A 20,355-nucleotide genomic window follows, 5' to 3' on the forward strand; every position below is an offset into this window, starting at 1 on the left:
AGTGAGTCCCGGGTACGGTTTGGCTGCTTTTCTGGCGTACCGTCGAGCATCCCAGGAGCGTCTACTACGAGGTGACTCCTGGCCAACTGCCCCCCTCGCTAACGACTGTACCTACGATCCTGTTCAGCGCACGCTGTACCTTCCGTTACTGGCTGCCAACGTCACTGCACCCGAAGCTCTTGTGCTAACCCAACTTCCCAGGCTGGGCGTCCGACTGGCACGCTGTCTATTCGCCGTTGTCACGCAAGGTTCTGCAGCAGGTTGGTGGGGTAGTCGCACGCTCCAAAATTTTGAACCTCTCCGTCGCTGCGTCGCACAGCAAGGTCCCGGGGACGACGAGCTGGTGGACGCTGTCGCAGCTCTGGCGCCGGTACACAGCATGTTCACAAACTACATGAGGTCTTCCACCATCAGGGGTCAAGAGTACCGCTTCAAGAACGCGGAGAATCTGACGGCCGACCAGATGTTCTTCGTTTATTATGGACTGAGTGAGTGCGAGCCTCCAGCTAAGCACCGCATCAACGTGCCGCTGCAGAACTACGAGCAATTCCACAAGGCTTTCCGCTGCCGTCCCGGCTCCCACATGAAGCCAGCCCATACGTGCCGCTTCTGGGGCGCCTAAAAACACTTCTTCGCTGTAACCCTTCGGGATGTCAAAATACACGCTGCTGGCTCTGTCACTTTTCTCTCTCTATAGTGTTAGGCTTGAAACATTGCAGCTGGTAATAAGCTCTCGTGGAGCAGACGAGACGTCGCTAAGCCGTCAGTTGGCAACGTCATAAAAATCGCTCGCAAAATTATAAGCCTTAACAGTGCACTGCTGACGGTCTCAGTTTTCCTCATCCGTTTGTTTCAAAAATAGAGCTTAAGGGCAATCGAGCCCAGTAGGTTCCAATGGGTTTTGGCTGCGTGAAAAACGTTAGTGTGAAGCCGGTGAACGTTAATGTAATATGTGGACTATAATGAAAATCGTGTTAGCTGGCGTTTCTGCTTTTCACAATTACTCACGCTAAAGGCAACCTTATATATGCGCGCAAGTCCAATACAACGGCTCAAAAGCAGTTTTCAGTTCCGGCGTCGTAGTTTACCTGGAGATTGAACGAATCCAAAATTTTCCGAATCCAAATCTGAATCCAAGGAAGGTTCTACGCATAGAGTTCTACGAATCCACGAACCTTGCGAATCTCGAATCTTTCGAATCCTTTCTTTAAAAAAAGTTTAAAATGCCAGGAAAAAAAAAAAAACACTTCTAGTAAAAAGTGTTTTGAAGCAGAATACGATGCCTTTGTTGAATGAAAAAATTAAATAACGCTTCAGTTTCAGGAGAAAATATACCCATATATTTAACATGTTGTTCATCGACTATACAAGAAATGCATAAATCCTCTAGGCTCAAGCAAAACCTGGGGGCTTAATCGCTTCATCGTCGTTACGGTCGTTACAAGCTAACGAGTGGCGGGAAATTCAAAAAGGCGGGCGGGAAATTTAAAAAGGTGGGCACGTGATAAAACACGTCACGCGTGGTATACGTCACGCGCAATGTGTTACGTGCCCACCTTTTTGAATTTCCCGCCACTCAGCTTGTAACGACCGTAACGACGATGAAGCGATTAAGCCCTTGGTAAGCCTTAACAGTTAAGCCTTGGTAACAGTTCCTGCCTGCACTCTTTCAGTCCAGAGCAACGTAAACAAACAAGAAGACACCTATCGGTCAATGAGGCTTTAGGCGGACTCCGGAGCCGCCAATTTGAAAAAGAAACAAACAAACGTGGTTGGAGGATTCGAAAGATTCGGTTCGCCATTTTGGGCACTAGTATTATTTTAGTATTCAGATTCGTGAATTCGGTTGGCACATCCCTAAATTACGGTATAGCTGGCTATGGCTGTTGCAGTGAAGCAGTGAAGTTTGCACAGCGCCATTTCGGGCCCAAACGGCCACGGATCCCAACAGTCGGTCGTTTCATTAGCGGGTTTTGCATGGTGTTTCAAACGGTATGGTGCCAATGAAAGCTACAGAACATGTCAGAAATACACAGAAAAAGCGCTGCTTCTTCAAAAGTGCGAACAACTCGAGACCGTGTATTTGAAAGTGCCGCGTCGTCTGCTAAACTACCGCGTGTTGCATAATTTGGGGCGCTGACGTTGCTGCTCACTCGCGCCACCTGGCCCAGAGAAACAGGTCTTACCCAAGACTCGTGTATATAGTAGTTGCCAGTCTTTTTCATTGTGCCGAGGTGTCAATTGGAATATTCGACCTATAGGTGCCTGTGACACAACTTTTGCAGCAAGTTAAAAAAAAAAAAAAACTGTTCGTGGTACAGTGCGACTGATAAAGGCTCAACAGAAATGGCCAAAGCTAGCTTCCAAGAAAGTGACGACATACTTCGAAGTGCACCTGGACCTTAACGAATTATTCAGCTGACAATTCAGAGAGCAATCGTTTCGATCACTAATGCAGTCGAGCCCATTTTAACGACATTGACGAGAACGCCAAAACCGATCGTTATATCAGTATCGTTGTATACGAGTGTTTGAACGATCACTTTAATGGATTTACGGTTCAAGTAGAATGCCAGTCCAGCACTGCATGGCACGTACCATACACATGTGATGTATATGAACGAAGATATCTCCTTTAGCTCTGCTGCAGTCTGGGGCAGCTTTTTGTCACATTCCATCAAAGCTGGTTCAACTGCAAGATAACCACGAGCGGAGATAACGTGGGTTTTCCAATCTCTTGAGATATACGATCGCGTCCAAATGAGGAAGCCATAGTCGCCATCGTCGTGCTCACGAACTGCGTTGTCCATTTTTGCGCGCCTCGTCTAACAATAGATGTTTGTGCATCGGCACGCAAACCCACACTGCGGAAGAGACTGCACTTCGTAACAAGGTCTTACAAGGTGTAACGCCGGTTCAAAAACCATCGGGCTCTCCTGTCCAGAACGTTTCCTGAGGCTGCGGACGCCACTGTTGTACCCAGCGACTCAGAAATCGCGGTCGAAGACTGAGGTCGCTGAAGAGCGCGATTTTGGCGCGTTTTACCGGCCGTAGGGGGGCGTTCCGATCGTTGTAAATGAGTAATCGCTCACGGCGATCGTTGTATCGAAGTCTCGTGTACATGGGCAGATTGTTTTTTTTTTTTTTTCGTGTCAGCGCCACGAAGCAACTATGGCTGTACGCGACGTACAAGACGAGGACACCGGGAAGGAATGGTGGCCATGGGGGTCAAGTGTGCGTCCTGGGCCGACTTCAATGGGAGCTGTGCCGCCATTCGTCTGGATAGTCCGCGGGAAAACAAAAAAGGAAAACCTCAGACAGCAGCCCCGCCGCGGTAGTAGGATTCGAACCCACGACCTCTAGCACCAACGAGCAGATGTTTTTATCCACTGGGCCATGCCGCCGGTCATGGAGAAGTTGACGTGAACGAGAAATTGGATGGTAATATCGGAGTTGTCGTTATAACGAAGATCGTAGTAAACGAGCTCGACCGTATTGTCAACAAATGCAGATGTCTGACCATATGCTGCTGGTCACTCTCAAGGGCGGATCCAGGGCCTCACCAGACCAGTTTCTTTGTCGTAACGCGGGAGGCATAACCAAATGTTTAACCTAATGATCTGCCACTGGTCACTTGTTATCTGCTATGCTCCACAGACTGGAAAGTATGCTTTGCTACCTTGCGATGATGTTGTGTCCTATCAAATGGCAGTGATGGCCGCTAACTACTTCACGATGGAGTAGTTTAACTAGTAGTTCAAGTACTTTTCAGGAGAGGTAGTTAAAGACTACCTCTTTAACTACCACAACGTATTCTACATCCCTAACTACTTAACGTTGTCCGTCAACACCAACCCCATTCAATAGTGTTCTTGGACATTCGAAATATGAATCACAAGCAGTGATAAAAGTGAAGATTTAGTACACACATGCACAGCACACTTGCTCTGCACCTACGTTCTCATCTAACGAGTAGCTCAAGGTAAAAGTCGGAAGCACAATCGTGCCGTAACGCTTGCGGCAAAATCGGAAGTAGTTGGCGCCTGCAGTAACCTAACTACTGTAGTTAACTACTCGAAATAGTAGTTTAACTAGTGAGTGCAAGCTACATTTCTGCAAGTAGTTCACTACTTTTTAACTACAATCAGGTAGTTTAACTAGTAGTTTAACTACACGTAGTTAGCTAATTGCCATCACTGTCAAGTGGTACGAACAAGTGCTGGCTAAACCTACAAACTCAATACCCATGATGCCACGGACGCGAACCAACTACAAACCAACAGCAGCTAGATAGTGTTGCAGAAACGTTTCCAATGAGGAAGCTCGTATAGGCAGGATCCCAAGTTTCATATTCTTCCATATTCGGGGCAAAGATTGAGCGCCGTATTACGAGACAATCTGGGAGACACTGCTTTTCTAGAAACATGGTTTATTTTTTTACAAATTGATAGAATTAACAATAAAGACCACCGACTGATTCTGAGGTACTGTATTGCACAATGCAAATACGTAATACGACGGATGACAGTGCAGGGACACCAGTTCCTGAGAACAGAGTTTTTCTTTTTAAATTTTGCTACAACATATCTTTCCATTTCTGTATCCATTCCCAAACCCATCAGGTACTTCGACATGCATCAATTGGGAGAAGTTCCTCTCAACATTACGGGTTCAATTTGTAATGAAACTGTAATGTATTTGATAGGTTGGGGGATACTGGTGCAACAGTGTCATGCCAACACCTTGCGTTTCGAAGGTTCACTTTCAATAGGGACTGTTCAAACTCACCCTGACATGAACATACATGAGTGGTCATCCCAGTTTGAACAGGTCCGTATCCATCACACAGTTTAGTAATGACTAGGGAGTGACTTTTTCGGGTTAAATATGCCTTTCTCAGATTCGGGGGGTAAAAATCGGGCGCTATTTTGAAATCTGTAATTCGGGGAGAAATCGGGCGATAATTGTGCCTTCGGGTGTTTTTGTTTCTCCTCTGGTCTATTAAGTTTGTTGCTCCTCTTGTCTATTTCTTTTTTTTTTTTTTTTTTTTTGCGGTATCGTGACCCTCCAGCGGTAATCCCCGAAGGCATAAACAGTGTTGACACACCTGGACGTATTGCTGGGAACGTAAGTGACCCATTCTCACGCGTATTACACGTGGCGACCTTTGTTCGTCTTCAGTGGAAACGTCACTTGAGGATTTCATAGTGACTGGAATTCGGGGAGAAATCGGGTTTAACACGAATTGGTCTGAGTTCAGTTCGGAAAGGGGGGGGGGGGGATAACTGGGCGGAATCGGGTTTAACCCGAAAAAGTCACTCCCTAGTAATGACACACCCCAGAAATACATCCAGGCTTGATTCTAACTTCTCTTTTTCATCTTTGGAAAAGGCGTGTTTCCAAGGAGGAACTGGGTGAAAAGTGCCTCTCGTAAGGCTTGCTTGGGGTTGCAAACATAGGGAAATATAGGGTTGTACCCAACAGTGGCGGATCCGGGGGGGGGGGGGGCGAACGCCCCCCAAAATGTCAGTTTATACATTGAATTTCCCTCTCCCCCCTCCCCCACTACGCGCTCCGACAAAGAAACGCCCCCCACCCAAACGGAGGGTCTGGATCCGCCCCTGGTACTCAATGACAAAGAACTTTAACAGCAGGACATGATGTAAGCTTTTCTGCTCTCAATTTAGTCTGGTCCCAAGTACTGTTCTGCCAGAAGTAATAGACACAGAGGAAAGGCCTTGAGGGAAAAAAAGTTTTCTGTTGCATGCGCTGTTCTTTCATACCTTTTCTCATCACATACGGTGGAGCTTTCCAAAAATGGTTGACCCAATAGAGTGCAATCCCGTTAATTCGAACTCGTTCGAATCAAGCAGAGTTCGAAGTAAAGGGAGACGCTCTGAATTAGGGCTCGATGCGTTGGCAGCACATGCTAGGTGCGTCACGGCTCGCTAGGCCTACGGTCGCACGTTCGCGCGATAACATAAGAGGTTAGCTCTTCCCAGAATATTTATTTACGGGCAAACATCAAAACTGCTCAAAAAAAAAAAAAAAAAAGAAATCTTATATGCGCTTGCTTTCATTTCTAAAGTTAAAACAACGTCGACTGTGACGTTACGCCCAACTGAAAACCGATCCCCGCTAACGAGAATATCACCAACTCTATATTCGAGAAAATATGAAATTGCTCCGGGCTGTGTAGTCAACAGGAAGGGTTTTGATCCCCTCAGAACAGAGAGGCTTGCTTTGCCGCCGCCAAGTAGATGACATCGTTCCGCCCCGGTCGCGTTTCCAGACACCGTCGAGAGATTTCGAATTAACCAGATTGCACTCAGTACATTTGTTTGCCTATACGCCTACATGCAAAAATCTAGTAGACAGAATATTTGAAATAATACCTTATGCTCTGGCTACCTGCAACATGTGCCTGAATCACGAACACCACCACCTTGTTTAAAATCAGCACATGTGATGTGTCAATTCCTGTCATAGTGTGCCTGTTTGTGTTTTAGCAATCCTTCCTAGAAGTTTGCTTCCACGTTACAGTGAGTCGAGCGCATGGTAGCAGGGTTTCCTAGAACAGTTTCCTTTCAGTGGAGAAATGCACCTAACAGATGAGAACAGCTGCATCTCCAGAAAAAGAGCACTTTTTATCACAAAAGTGAGTGATGTTGTACGCAGGAAACAGGATAAAGGGCTAACATACATTCTGTGTTATAACAAAGGACACTGTTTCTCTGCTGCGGCAAATTCAAAATTCTGCGGCACCGACTCGTAAATTCCGCGATTTTCCACGGCAAGCACTCAACGGCAGCTTGAAATGGCAAGCACTTTATTTTCTCGGATAATGTGGTAACAAAAATATTTTATAAGATCACAGTTTGAAAGCACTGTTGTGGCTCAGCATCACGTACATGATATCTTGTGTTCTCCTCTGACAAAGACAAAGGTCTGTCACCTGTAATCATTTCATACCTGCTGGAAGATCTTTCAGCATCTATAGAGTGTATGGGAACTTTATAGGAAGGAGCTTACAATACCTGTCCTGTGGAAGTTACAGGAGAAGTTTCGTAAAGCGGACTTCACCTCATGCAGGGAAGTTTCAGGTGAAGCCCACATACGGGGGGGTGTCGTTCGTATTCGGCGAACAGCCGGATATTCGGAAATCCTAATGTTGGATATTCGATTCGAGAACGAAATACTCCGAGTGATCGATATTTGATCCGAATTCGAGAACTCGAATACCCGCACACCCCTAAAAATAACGCATTCCGTGAAATTCCGTGCCAAACGAAAGATTCCGCGACATTCCGCGGAATCGCCGAATCACGAAAAACGCTGGGCCTTAGTTATAACTTGAGATTACCTTCCCTACATATCGGCAGAGGTCAAAGGAAAAGCCATCAAATGAATACGGGGCTCCCTACAACGAACTACGCGGGAAATAACGGAGGCACTTTTACCATTATTTCGGTACTTCCCGAAGGATCTACGGTAACAGGAATATGTACGCTATGATTGACGGGCCTACAAGACCCCTGCTCACATAAAAAGACTCGCAACAATAACTGAACTTGCGAATGCTGCGAAAACACGGCAGAGCCTCTCACAAGCAGTCGACACCTTACGGTGCTGCCACCTATACGACCTCGTGTTGTTTCTGGAGGTTCGAACAAGTTACCGTCACATTTCAGAGACCAACAATTAGGGGCATCGCCAGACACGCTGTCTGGGAGGTCTACAGAAATGACCAAGGAGCCACTCGGGAGCAGCCGGACACGGTCCACGACCGTCGTACTGTTCTCGCCCAAAGTGTGAGGTCCTTCGAGTGACGAGGTTTCAAACGGATCCTCTTGGATTCGGGGCTTGAGTGCATCGCAGTCGCACTTCGAAGGGAGAGAAGTGGCTAGGTTCATGCCGTCCAGAAGGTCGTCCACTGAATCACCCTCGCTTGCTCCGGCAGGACTTCCAACTGCCGACGTAAGCCGCAGTTCTTCCACCAAGAGCGTGTCTAGGTGCACGAGCTTTAGGAAGGGTAGAGCATTTGAAATGGCGATACTGTACGAGCACTTTTGCGCAATTTTGTAAAACGACACAATTTCATTTGTGCGAACAAATGTTAGAAGCATCCCTCTGAAGTGAACTTGAAAGCATCATTCAACTGACTGTCATGGACGTACCGAGAGGGAGGCAAGGAGGAGCCATGCCCCCCCCCCCCCCCGAAACTCCAAGGTCGCTTGTGAAAATAGCATGGGCGTTGCCAGCCGCTGTTCAAAAAAAATAAAGTGTTGTTTAAAAGTCATAAGTTAGGTGTTCTTCTTTACAAGGAAGCTTTTTTTGATAAAACAGGCTTGAGATAGTTGCATTAGCGTGCCTTCCGTGTTGGTAACGGAATACAATTCAGCAGTTCATTGATCACTAACTCGAATTCTGGTTCCTGGGAGGCATTTACTTGGTGCTCCTGTTTGCGTGATAACTCTGTGATAACTTTGTGATTACAGCATGATGGCCTTGGCTGTCACTAGGGGTCGGGTGTGTGCAGGTGGTGGTGTATTTAAGCTATTGTCTCTGCCATTAAATTTGTTTGTCAGTCAGTGCTTCGTCTGTTTTGTCTCTCTGTGTCGCCTGCACCGGGGTTTTATCGCTTTTAGGACGTTCCCAGGATTTTTTCCAACGTGGGGCGGGGGGGGGGGGGGGGGGGGGGGGGCAAGCGTGCAAGAGACTGGCAGAGAAGTTATTGGAAATGAGGGTTTACTCACTTTGATACAGTGATTATTGGTATCTGCCACAAACAGGCAGCTGCTGGTGACACAGAGACCTCCTGGTTCTGCAAAGAGGCCCGTCCTTTGTGGCGCTTCTTCACCAGATTTATCCGTGCAAACTGTAGTGTTGGTACTCACTAGCCCCACCAGAGTGTCGCAAGCGCGCGTCTTGACGTCCACTACTCGTACCTGCAATCATACGGTCTCACTGTAGCGAGGCTCGGCTGGTCTTAACACTACCATGGCCGGCCCGTAGAGTAACGAACAAATCATCGCACCTTGTGATTGTAGCTGTCCGCAACAAACAGCTTCCCCGTCTCTGCAGAGAAGGCCACGCCCAGGGGATGCTGAAGCCGCGCTTTCTGCCCGACACCGTCCTCGTTCCCAAAGCAAAACAGGTTCTGAGGATCAACGGTACAGCAAGGCCATTAAGAGCGGCGCCAGATTTCAGTCTATGAAAAAGATGCAGGTACGCACGGTTGGGTCTACGTCTCCGCCAACAATGTTGCGCACAGAACCGTCCTTGAGAGAGATGCTTCGTACTGAAGAACTCTCACTGTCGGCTACGTACAGGACGTCACCGCTCTTCGCCGTGATTCCGGAAGGCTGCGCAAAGGTGGCTCGATGCGGGTAACTGTTGTTGCGGTTGCCCTCTTCGCCTGTCCCAGCTATGCACACGCACGTGCCCTCGTTGAGAGGTCTGAAAGGCCATATCGTATATTTTTCACATTCCAAATTTCCAAATTAAAGAGTGGCACTTGACGAAACGGCACCGTCAGTGGGCACCGTCCGTAGATACCTATGCAGAGATGCTAGCTATCTTCTCAACATACACCGGGTGTTTCACGAAGGTCCCCCGTCTGAACGCGTAATTCGTAACCGGGCGGCACTATCGAAGAACGTCCTTTTTCGTAAAGGTCCTCGCGCCATCAGCCAGGAACTGAGTAATAAGCGGCTCATTGGCATACGCCGGTTTATTAAATAAATATTCCAACTTCTAATTTTTACTTTGGACACTTTCGGAACCCCTACTTTATGTATCAGGACCTTCAGCGAAACATATACCAGGAAAAGACCTGCCTCGCCACTTAGTGGTTTTTTTTAGTAATTAATTGGTTGCATTGTAATTGGTTAATTGGTTGCATTGTAATTGGTTGCTTTGGTTTGCATGTTTCTTGCATGGAGTAGCGTAACAACAAACTATCCGACATAAGATTACGTGTCCATCCACTCGGTTCGGACACGGGCATGCCATGAGTAACAGTCATGAGGAACAGTCATGAGTGAACTATTTATATATTTATTTCTATTTTTCTGGTGCCCATGAATGGCCAGAGGGCCTCTCTAATGGTGCACCATTATAACTGGTACCACTATGACTGGTATTGCATGTGCACTGTACCACTGGGTGGATGTGGCGGTGCCCCTTTACCACGGTGGTTACAAGTACTTGCACCCCCGCATGCAAACCAAGTGGAACCAAACCAAGCATGTAATCTAGTCTCGGATAGTTCAGGGAAAGACCGCTACTCTAAGCAAGAAGTATGTAAACTAAACCAAAAATATTTACTAAAAAAATCACTAAGTGGCGAAGGTCTTTTTTCTTCTTCCAGAAATGTGTTCCTCTCGAGTTCCCGATACGTAAAATAAAGGTTCAGGAAGCATCCGAAGTAAAACTTCAAAGTTAGGATTTTTACTCAATTATTGAGTACGTACAAATGAGCCACTCACTGCTCAGTCCTTGGTCATTGTCTCAAAGATCTTTACAAGTTCTTCGATAGCGCCCCCCGTTTACGAATTATTCGTAAAACACCCAGTATACACTCAGTGCTGTTACCTTCCCATCAACTGCCGCTTTTTAACCAAGCTTTTTAGCCTCCACAATTTTTCGGAGTTTTGATTTCAAAAAGCATCCAAATGATTATCAGAGAGACCAGAGATATCAGAATTTGCCCAAAATGTTGCAAGTTGCGCTCAGAATATCTCATTCGCTTTTGGCATTACCAGGCTCTTTCTGAAGTAACTTGCCATGCCCTGCCCGTCGAGGTCTGTAAAAGCACTTTTCTTGGAAATGTTACCACAAAAACGGTTTGCTACTGTCCCAGTAGCACATGGTTACAGATGGCTTTATAATAAGGCTAGACATTGTTCTGAAGATTAGGATGTACCATATTTCATAGTTTTAAGCAATATTAGATGTTGCACAGCATTTACCGTACATATTGGAGTGTACTAGATACATAGTTCGTATTCACCAGCTGACTTAAACCATTGGTTTAGTAATGTCGGGTTTAAATTGATCACGGGATCTCTCCGGTTGCGAAGCACGCTTCAGAAGGGTTGATCAAAATGCATGCACATTATTGACATTGTCACAAGATGGTTGAGGAGAGAGAAAGTAGCAGACGACAGAAAGAAGAGGATGGCTCTTGTTTGTTTTTTCATTAACGGAAGAAAAGTTGAGGCGGCGCTGCTACAGCTGGTTGTGGAACGGGGTGTTGGTAATCAGCGGTCAGGCGTTAAGGGCTCGCTGTAAGCACTGCCATCGGCTTCACAGCAGCAGGTGGTAGAGCATTGGGTGATGATCCAGGATTTGTGAACGAAAGTCTCACATAACTGATTTAAACCAGATGCCACTAAACCAATGGTTTCAGTAAATTGCTATAGAATTTTCCCAATACAACAAATTTCCACACCTCTTTCGGAATTTTGTTACATCAAGGTATGACTGTAAATTTTTGGCAAGAATGTAACTAGGTTCCTAATTATTTTTTTCAAATATTTTTATGTTAACCATAGTATATTACTGTTAATGTGGTAGTAATTACTAGTTAACATATACAACTAATGTTAATAACCTTGTCCCATTAAGAAATTCGAAAATATGTCAGCGAGCATCTTGACTACCTTCATTTCACGACCCTTAACTAGGATCTGTCCCAAAGACTCTTACCTTTTGCCAAAAATGGTTGTATTCTTGAGTGGCAGTGCCCAGATCTGGTGGGAACCAGCCATTGCCACATAGAGCACACCACCATCTACAACGAGATCCCACGGAGAGTTGAGAGGTTGCAATGAGCCAAGCTGTCCTCCAGCCTTGTCCTGGCCCATTTCTCCCGTACCGGCCACTGTCCGTACGGTGCGTGTGGTCCAGTCGATCTCGCGCAAAGCATGGTTGCCCGTATCGGCCACAAACAGACAGTCCCGATTCCTCCAGGCCACTCCGTGCGGACTGCAGAATCGAGACTCTTCGAGCGATCCGTCTCGAAAGCCTGGACTGCCTCCACCAGCGACATTCAACACCTCTGCCACAGGCGGAGATGCGTTTTTTTCTACGGGGAGAAAAATGGTATAACTTGGCCTGTTTTGGGTAGAGACAGGAGATCCCTTGTACAATACTCTCGGCATTCTGAGGGCACAATTAAGTACCTCGTTTGGCCCGCAAGCTCTCGCGTACAACTAAATAGAGGACAGCAGTGCCAACCAGAGTTTTGAACCAAACCAAAAACTGCATGAAAAGTGACTCATTTTTCAGCTGAACTGGAAGGAAAACACATTTTGCTGACCGAAGCAACATTGCTGACGCCATCTCCGAACCCAACTGGAACGAAACCAAATAAGGAAAATATGGTTGTCAGTTCCATTGACAGCTCAAAAATGCTGATTTTTTTTCCTAAGAGGCGAATTTTACGGCTTGTTTAAGGTTAGCTCTCATATCTTTGAGCTTCCACAATTTCATTAATCCCTCCCTACCTGAACCTTTATGCCTGAACCCGAACCAATAAAAACTTCAGTTAAAAACACTGGAATGCAAATGATGTCCCTGGCATGACTTGCGCACCTGGTGATGAGGCATCAAGGCAGTCGGACTGTCGGTTCACGGGGAGGGGTGTCTACACGCACAGGAGTGGCTCTCGTTTTAGTCCTACAGACCCACCCCTTGTTTTTTTTTTAAGCACTCATCACGTTGTGTCCCTCTGATGTGTACAGTCTTTCCTGCACTGCACTATTCTGAAACTATGTACCAAATAACCCAACATCCTTCACTCCTAAACCTTTTTTTCTTTCTGTGCATTTTTGATAATGCTATTTATCGCGTCTTGTAGCGTCACATTGCTCCTGTGCATGTGAATACACCCAACTGTGCAGAAAAGAAAGTTGTTGTTCGAACTGACTCTGTTATCTCATCACCAAGTGTTCATGCTGCATCTGATGTACACCAAGGAAGTGCACTGTGATTCAACATGTGTCGTCCTAGCCACAGCCCGTGACTTGTGCTTTTTTGATACGCTCAGTTTCTGGACCACCCAGCCAACGTAACAGTATAAAATCACGCTGGCCGTCCACATTAAGAAGGCCGGTACAACTCACCAGAAAACGAAACGAGCAGGATGCGATGATTCCCCGTGTCTGCGATGGCCAACTTGGAACCGTGCGCAGAGACCTTCGCAGGGAAGCGCAACGCAGTGAGAGGCCTGCTTATTGAGGTGGAACCAACTTGCTTAAGAAGTGGCACGGATTTGAGCGAATCCTCGAAATACTTGAGGGCTGCTCGACAGAAGGGAGCCAGTAACGTGACCCCTGCCTCTCCTTCGAGTCGTAGTAGGAGCTGTCCCCTGGGCCCCACAACTAATAGGGTCGGCCAACAGCGAACTTGAAGGCGATTCCATAGCGTGTAGGAAGCATCGTTGATTACGGGATGTGTAATACCCAGCTTCTGCACGGCAGATTCTAAGCTCTCCCGCTTTTTCTCGTGCTCGAACTTGGCGGAGTGGACGCCAACAACGAGAAAGCCACCGTTGTCGCGGTGCTCTTCTTCCAGGGCTTTGAGACGAGGCAGAATGTGAATGCAGTTCACGCAACAGAATGTGAAAAAGTCCACGACCACAATGCGCCCTCTGAAATCGGCGCTGGAGGGCGTCAGGTGAGAGGTATTAACCCACTCCGCGTCTGCAGAGAAACACCGGAGCTATTAACAAACTTTCTCTCCTGCATCACAATCAAAGCACAAACATACCTGCATCAAAATTCCAAAGTTGGGCGGTTTCCTCGGTGCCATCAGCGCGACGAAGGTATTCAACTATCAGTGCAGATACATCTGCCTCCGGCGAGACACAGAGTTGGCTTTCCAATTCGGCTTGCAGGGCTCTCAATTTATCAACAGGACTAGGAATTTCACCTTCCATAGTTTATTACAGCAACATCGCAACTTTTGCGCTCAGCGCTCCTGGATGGATTGGATTGGAAAATGGATTGGATGGATTCAGGATTCAGAGCGTGGATTTGTACAGCAGCAGCGGCACCCCTGGCGGGCCTCTTTGCAACCTGCATTGACAGTGCATTACCCGAGATGCGGACATGCCAATTACCTATTATTTGTTCTTTGTCAAATGTGTCAATTTTCAGTTTTCGTATTTTCAATTTCTCGAGTAGAGTCGTGGCGTAGCCCGTGACGTCACGTATTTGATTCAAGTCGATGCAAAGGCAGGAGAGCAGACGACGCATAGCCAGCATGTGCTTGTTTTGCGTGTGCGGCGTTTGCGTACAACAGTGCTGGTACGATTCTGATACTAAGCATAGCTTGACTCGTGCGTGAAATACAGACCTAAAGACACGTGGACGACTATCAGGAGACAAAATTACATTTGTATCAAGCGACAATTAACTGGCAGGGCATGTCCTAATTTCACAGGCTGTGGACACTGCAGTCATCTGCTCTGGAATGACATGAATGTGGCACCGTGCCTCGCAAACAGGTGAAAGCGCTTAATCACCTTCAGAAGAAGGTATCGCCAGAGTGTGGAGCCAAGCATTAATAGTAAAGCTTTGTACCACAGTACAACTAAACAGTTTTCAGTATTTGCTTATTCAATGTAATACCTATTTCTTAGGTGCACTTTACTGTGTGCTACAGTAAACATTTAGTAACTGCAACAGGCAGTATCCAGCACTTCTTGTTTGAGCAAAGCAGTAATTCGACTAGTGGACTGCACTCTACAACAGGGTGAATATCCCTGTGCACCATGGTATGTTTGAGTTGACCATAAGTTTCAGCTAATGTGACGTTTGACTGAAAGAGCATTCACTGTATAATGCTTGAAATTGAGGTATTGATTTTGAACTTGCACGTTAGTTACACCTCAGTCATAGCTATTGCATATCTGACATTAGTACTTTTCTGGAACTGTTACTTACTTGTACTATAATAAAAATATTCATTATTACTGCCTACTCCTGCCAGAGGTGACAAGATGTAATTATGTAAGTAAGTAAGAAAACAAATGTAAGTAATTATTTTCTTGACAGGCATTTCAGGCTGTCAAGCTTTCATAACAGGCTGTCCTGTTATTCAAAGGCCGTACTACTTTTTGCATATGAAATAAATTGTAATGTACCACATCTTGTTCGAGTGTCATTCCTGCATATTTCATAGACAAGTGTAGAATGAACATCATGGACCCCCGACCAGTTGCAAACGCTGCCAATACCCCGAAAGTGTGTATTGAACTCTCTGCATCACAAAATGAAATTAATATACTACCGTGCTGCTGTCCTGTTTCCAGGAGAAAATAGTGGGGACAGCACCTGGCTTCAGCCATTTCTTGCTGTGGCTAAAGTCAAAGCATGAGGGCTCAAAGTGTTTGGCACATATCCTTTGAGTCCGAGAAGGGTGAAAAGACTGCTCAGATACACTTTGAAACCACTGTCTCAAAAGTATGGGGTCATGGCGGGGAAACTTGTAATGTTGACAGAAGTACGACCTATGGCACCTCAACAATTCCCATGGCCTATGAATAGAAATAATGATTTGATTATTTCTATGTCTCCAATAGAGGTGTTAAGGAATGTTAGTGAATAGCGACACTCACTTGTGGAAAGATACTCCAGATATGGCAGAATGTCTTGTGTGACACCTTGAAAGCGCGCATGACATGGGCATGACTTGTGCCCGAAGCACAGACACAATTTGGGAAGCAAAACTCCAGATACAGGGCAGCAAGATTCGCAAGTCCACCAGCCAAAACCAAACACGTGAAGAAATGCTGACATGACAACAACAGTGGGAATAGTGGGTATTGCCGGTGTACATTGAAGAACAATATTCACCGCGGTCCTGCGGCCTGGGAAGCTTCCTTGCACTGGCTTCAAAACTGTAATCCACATCTCCATGGAAGCAGGCCATTACATTAAAAAGAACGAAAGTCACAGCCCCGAAGAATTCTCGGCGAGCTTGTGCTGTGAGGTACCACCTCTTCCCCGGGGACGCCGAGCCCGTAAATCATTCCAATTCACATTATGTAATCTTTCTGCTGTCTTTGCTATTCCAGTCACACTCCCCTTTTCATATGTTGTCTTTTCAATGTGTATTAATTGTGTAAAAAGAAGAAAAACAAGTCGTCGCACCCAAAAGTTTAACGTAAGAGTGACGGGCATAGAAATCATAAGGAATCGTCCTTATGATTCCTATGGTGTCAGGGCCCCATGTCTTTAGCGACGACAGAATGTACCTGAGGCGGTATGTTTGTTTGTGCGCTTACGAGGCTCTTCCGGGAGAGACAAATATTTTTCGGCTGTGGCGGCAGTCCCACAAAGGAGGGACCGCCAGAATTACCATCCCCAGGGTCAAACCAGTCTTTCAATCGTTTTATTACTCCGTCGGAGTTTCCCCTAATTCCACATGTTCTAACGTTCTAGTCAAGGATGTCTGCTCAGTTGTTTCAGCCGCGTTGTTTCTTGTGATGCAGCGAGCGTCAAAGTCGCACTCCGCGTAATTAGCTTTAGCCGATAACCGCGGCCGGCTGTCGGCAATTCCGGAACCGAAACTCTGCTAGCTTCCCCTTGCACTCAAGGCCGCCTTTTCTTTCTAGAGCAGGTGATTACAGCACGGGAAGGGCGCAGTATTACTTACTTCATGTTTATTTTATGCTTACTGCACATTTATTTCCTCTTAAATTGATTACAGTAACAATATTCACAATTGAAACCGAACTGCCAAGGACAGCGCGCAGACAGCTCTGGCACAATGCAACACTGGCCGCCACAATATGGCGCATCCCTCGTTTTGACGCAGAGCCAGCGCCACCTTTGCTTCTAGCCTCTCCTTATGATTTCTATGGTGCCAAGAGAACACCAGGAAGTTCAGCTGCCGAAGCAAGGGTGATGTCCGCACCGCTCTTTCGATGTTCGCTTCCGGTGTAATAATATGCAGACTACGCGGCGTCGGTCAGTGATGCTGGACGATGAATGATGATGTCCCATCCTACAGTTGTCAATACGAATGATGATGAATGAAATGAAGGATTCCTACATCCTATCCTACATCCTGTCCCATCCTACATCCTACATCCTACAGTTGGCAATACCAAATGAAGGATGATGAATGAAATGAAGGTGATCGCCGATAACAGCAAATTGAACGGAGTGCCCCTCCTACTGCTCCCCCGTAACTACGCTGTGCTATTTTTGAACCGTGATGTGGGCAAGCTTACGCTTGTCCCATCCTACAGTTGGCAATACAAAAAATGAAGGATGGAAATGGTGTTGCCATTCCTTTGGTTTGTTTAGAAACCAACCTCACCGTAGTTACGGTGTCTAAGGCACCGGTTGGTATGGATAATGCGCACATTGTTTCAGTGCTGGGCCAGTACGGCACAGTTGAAGGACATCGTCCGCGAGACATCCGACCATCCGGAACTCAATTTCATAGAGACCGGTAACCGCCGTGTGATTATGGAGATGAAGTGTCCGGTGCCAAACTTCATCCGCGTTAGGGGTCGGCGACTTATATTTCGCTATACCCAGGCTTGCGAAGAACTTGCTTTAGGTGTGGGCAGTCAGGCCATTTTAAAAAGTCCTGCTCGGTGTGCTCTAGGTGTGGGGAGGTAGGTCATATACTACCTGTGAGATACCCTGCCGTAGGTGTGGGGGAGACCATGCTGCTAAGTCGTGCTCGGTGAAAACCTGGGCGTCCCGTGTGGTGGGCATTCCAAATGCCTCAAAAACCGGTGGCGCTGGGACTGCACCAGCAGAGAATGCGCCTTTCTGCGGATGTATAATGTCGGAGGTCGCGGATTCTGTGGCATTGAAGCCTGCAGCTGTTGTCGCTCCTAACACAGTGGATGGGGTGGAGGCAGGGATGTCCTCCGTAGTTTCTGTGCCGCTTCCGAGCGACTCAAGTGAGGATGAGTGTGACCATGATAACTGTGATGCAGTAGGTGTCGAGAAAGTGCCTCCGGGAGCAGTGCCGTGTATGCCAAAGGGAGTCTGGCCATTAGGACCTCAGAATTCCTTTAGGTAAGCTTAAAAGAACCACAGCCAGGTCTGAGGTCCTGAGGTAGAGCCTCAGGATTTCTTGAGGTAACCTCAGAAGAACCACCGGCAGTTCTGAGGTAACCTCAGACAACCTCAAGATATCCTGAGGTAACCTCAGGATTCTGGGGTAACCTCAAGACGTTTTTCCAATAGGGGAGCGTTGTTATCCTGCCTTTCAGCATAGTGCGCCTCTAGTGTAAAGGAGCCTAGGAGGTAGGAGCTACAGGTAGCTCTCCTGCTTGATCACGATACAACAGCTGTCTCAGTTTGTTGTGCTGCTGTAGTTTGTTGTAGTTTGCTGCTGCCATGTCTTCGTGCCACCTGTAATTACGCCACCCAATGAATACCTTTTTTTTTTTCAAACAACAGCTGTCCTCCTTGATGACAATACACACGCATTGTGATAGCTTGATGACAATACATCTTTGTCTAATTCATTTCATTGTGTCGCTGGCGGCCTGTCGTGCCCCTTTGATGTAACATGATCGCCATCAACCCTCTACTCGAGAGAGACTGTGCTCGCTTTCTGTTACATTGGCATTGCCCAATGGATGCCCTCCACATGTTTTTGCGTTCGCGGACGACCTCTCTGTGATTCTTTCTCGCGAGTGCTCCCTAGGGCCTGTTTTGAAGGCGTTCTTAGATCACGGAGCTGTTTCAGGGGCAAGACTGAATAGATCAAAGAGTGCAGCACTGTTTTTGAACCTCCAGCCTTCCTGCGGTGCCCCTTTGCGTGTTTCCAGTGAGACCAGACGTCAAAATTCTTGGTGTGACTTTTGATTGCAGTGGCATATCTAGTGTAAATTGGCCACGTGTGTTTAATGGTTGCAGAGCTGTCCTGCGGCAGCTTAAGTTCGTTGATTTTCCCTCACGTTTCGCGTTCACCTGCTAGTGGCCTGGTATGTACTACTGTCGCTTGTGGTTCCTAGGCGTCGTTGCTACGCCGCCACCACTAATCCGTACTGCCATCACCAGGCACGCGTTCCGTTTTCTCTGGGGCGGTTCGGTGGAGTGGGTCGCGAGTTCCCGCTTGCATCGTACACGTGACCAGGGCGGCTTAGCCTTGCTCGACAAGTGACTTGCACTTCAGTCGCCCGTTTATTTCGAGGCATTGCACACTCCCGAACACCCAGCGTGCCCACTAATGCAGTACTCTCCGGGATGCGCCACCAGGTGGTTCATTGAGAGCCCTAGGTTTCGGCCTAGGTCCGAAGTTCTGCCTCATCAATATAGTGACTCTGTTGATGTTGTAAGACGTTTACGACTCCAGCTTCCTGACGCTGACATGCAGTTATGGGCCGTCAGCGATTTTTATACAGCTATCAGGGCGTCGCAGTCCGGTCCCGCAGTCCCTTCGGTGTCGACGAAGCTGTCTTGACGTCGAATCACTGCGGGCTGGCTAGATGCCCGCCGCGCAAGTCTTCAGTGGAAGCTTGCCCACGATGTTCTTGCCGTCTTCATATTTCTCCTTCTGACGGTTGCCCGTCTCGCGGGATGTGTGCAACGGCCGAGCACTGTTTTAAGCGTTGTCACGTTCCTCTTTTGCTGTGGCGCAGGTTAATGCAAGTATTTCAGCTCTCGACTGTCTCCTGGGCCACCGTGCGGTTCCTAGAACCATTGCCGGTTCCGGGCACCCAGCGTAAACAATTGGCCTTGTTAATTACGGAGATGAACTTTCAAATTTCGATCCGTCGTTGCAGGCTGGCTTTCGGTGGCCCAGTCTGAGTCGCAGCTATATTTCAGGCCGTCAGGGCAGGTCTTCGTAGCCACATCGCCCGTGAAGAAGCACTGTATAGGGCCTTCCTGAATGCTCACGCCGCTGGCTGACGTCTAGTCGACTTTTCCGTCACGCTCAGGGTGAGTGGCAAGTCATGTTCTAGCCAGCTTGCTAGGACTGTGCTGTCCCGCAGCGACTCCCTCGTGTTTGGATTGCTGGCATGGTATGGGCAGTACGAAAAGCAAACCCTCCTGGAGAGTGTTGCTATCTAGCTTGTGGGATTGTGACGTGCAGTTAGTGTCAGTGCCAAGGGGACTACCTCCATAGGTAGCTCTCCTGCTTGATGACAATACACACACTGTCGAATTACACATTTTTTAAATGTGACGTAGGCAAGCATTCGCTTGTCCCGTCCTACAGTTGGCAGTACGATTACAAAATGGTGGGTCACGTCCCTTCTGATTGTAAATTTTTATGCACCAGCTCAGATGTGCTGAACGGGCCGAGTTCGTTCGTAGTCTTGACTGTTTCCCAGTAAACCAAATATGTCACAAGGATATCCTGGGG

The 20,355-nt window shown here is 47.2% G+C and overlaps 1 protein-coding gene across 1 annotated transcript; it reads right to left on the reverse strand.

Moving 5' to 3' along the window:
- Positions 1-7,020: 7,020 nt before the first annotated feature.
- Positions 7,021-14,041, reverse strand: LOC135396750 (NHL repeat-containing protein 2-like). The gene is made up of 7 exons (XM_064627904.1): positions 13,777-14,041; positions 13,131-13,728; positions 11,713-12,091; positions 9,237-9,459; positions 9,038-9,160; positions 8,757-8,948; positions 7,021-8,021 (listed from the first exon to the last, which is right to left on the reverse strand). Exons 1-7 carry the CDS (start codon positions 13,816-13,818, stop codon positions 7,431-7,433), a joined length of 2,148 nt encoding a protein of 715 aa, XP_064483974.1. The 5' UTR covers positions 13,819-14,041; the 3' UTR covers positions 7,021-7,430.
- Positions 14,042-20,355: the final 6,314 nt, after the last annotated feature.

Source organism: Ornithodoros turicata, chromosome 1 (assembly GCF_037126465.1).
Source record: "Ornithodoros turicata isolate Travis chromosome 1, ASM3712646v1, whole genome shotgun sequence".
Taxonomy (NCBI): Eukaryota; Metazoa; Arthropoda; class Arachnida; order Ixodida; family Argasidae; genus Ornithodoros; species Ornithodoros turicata.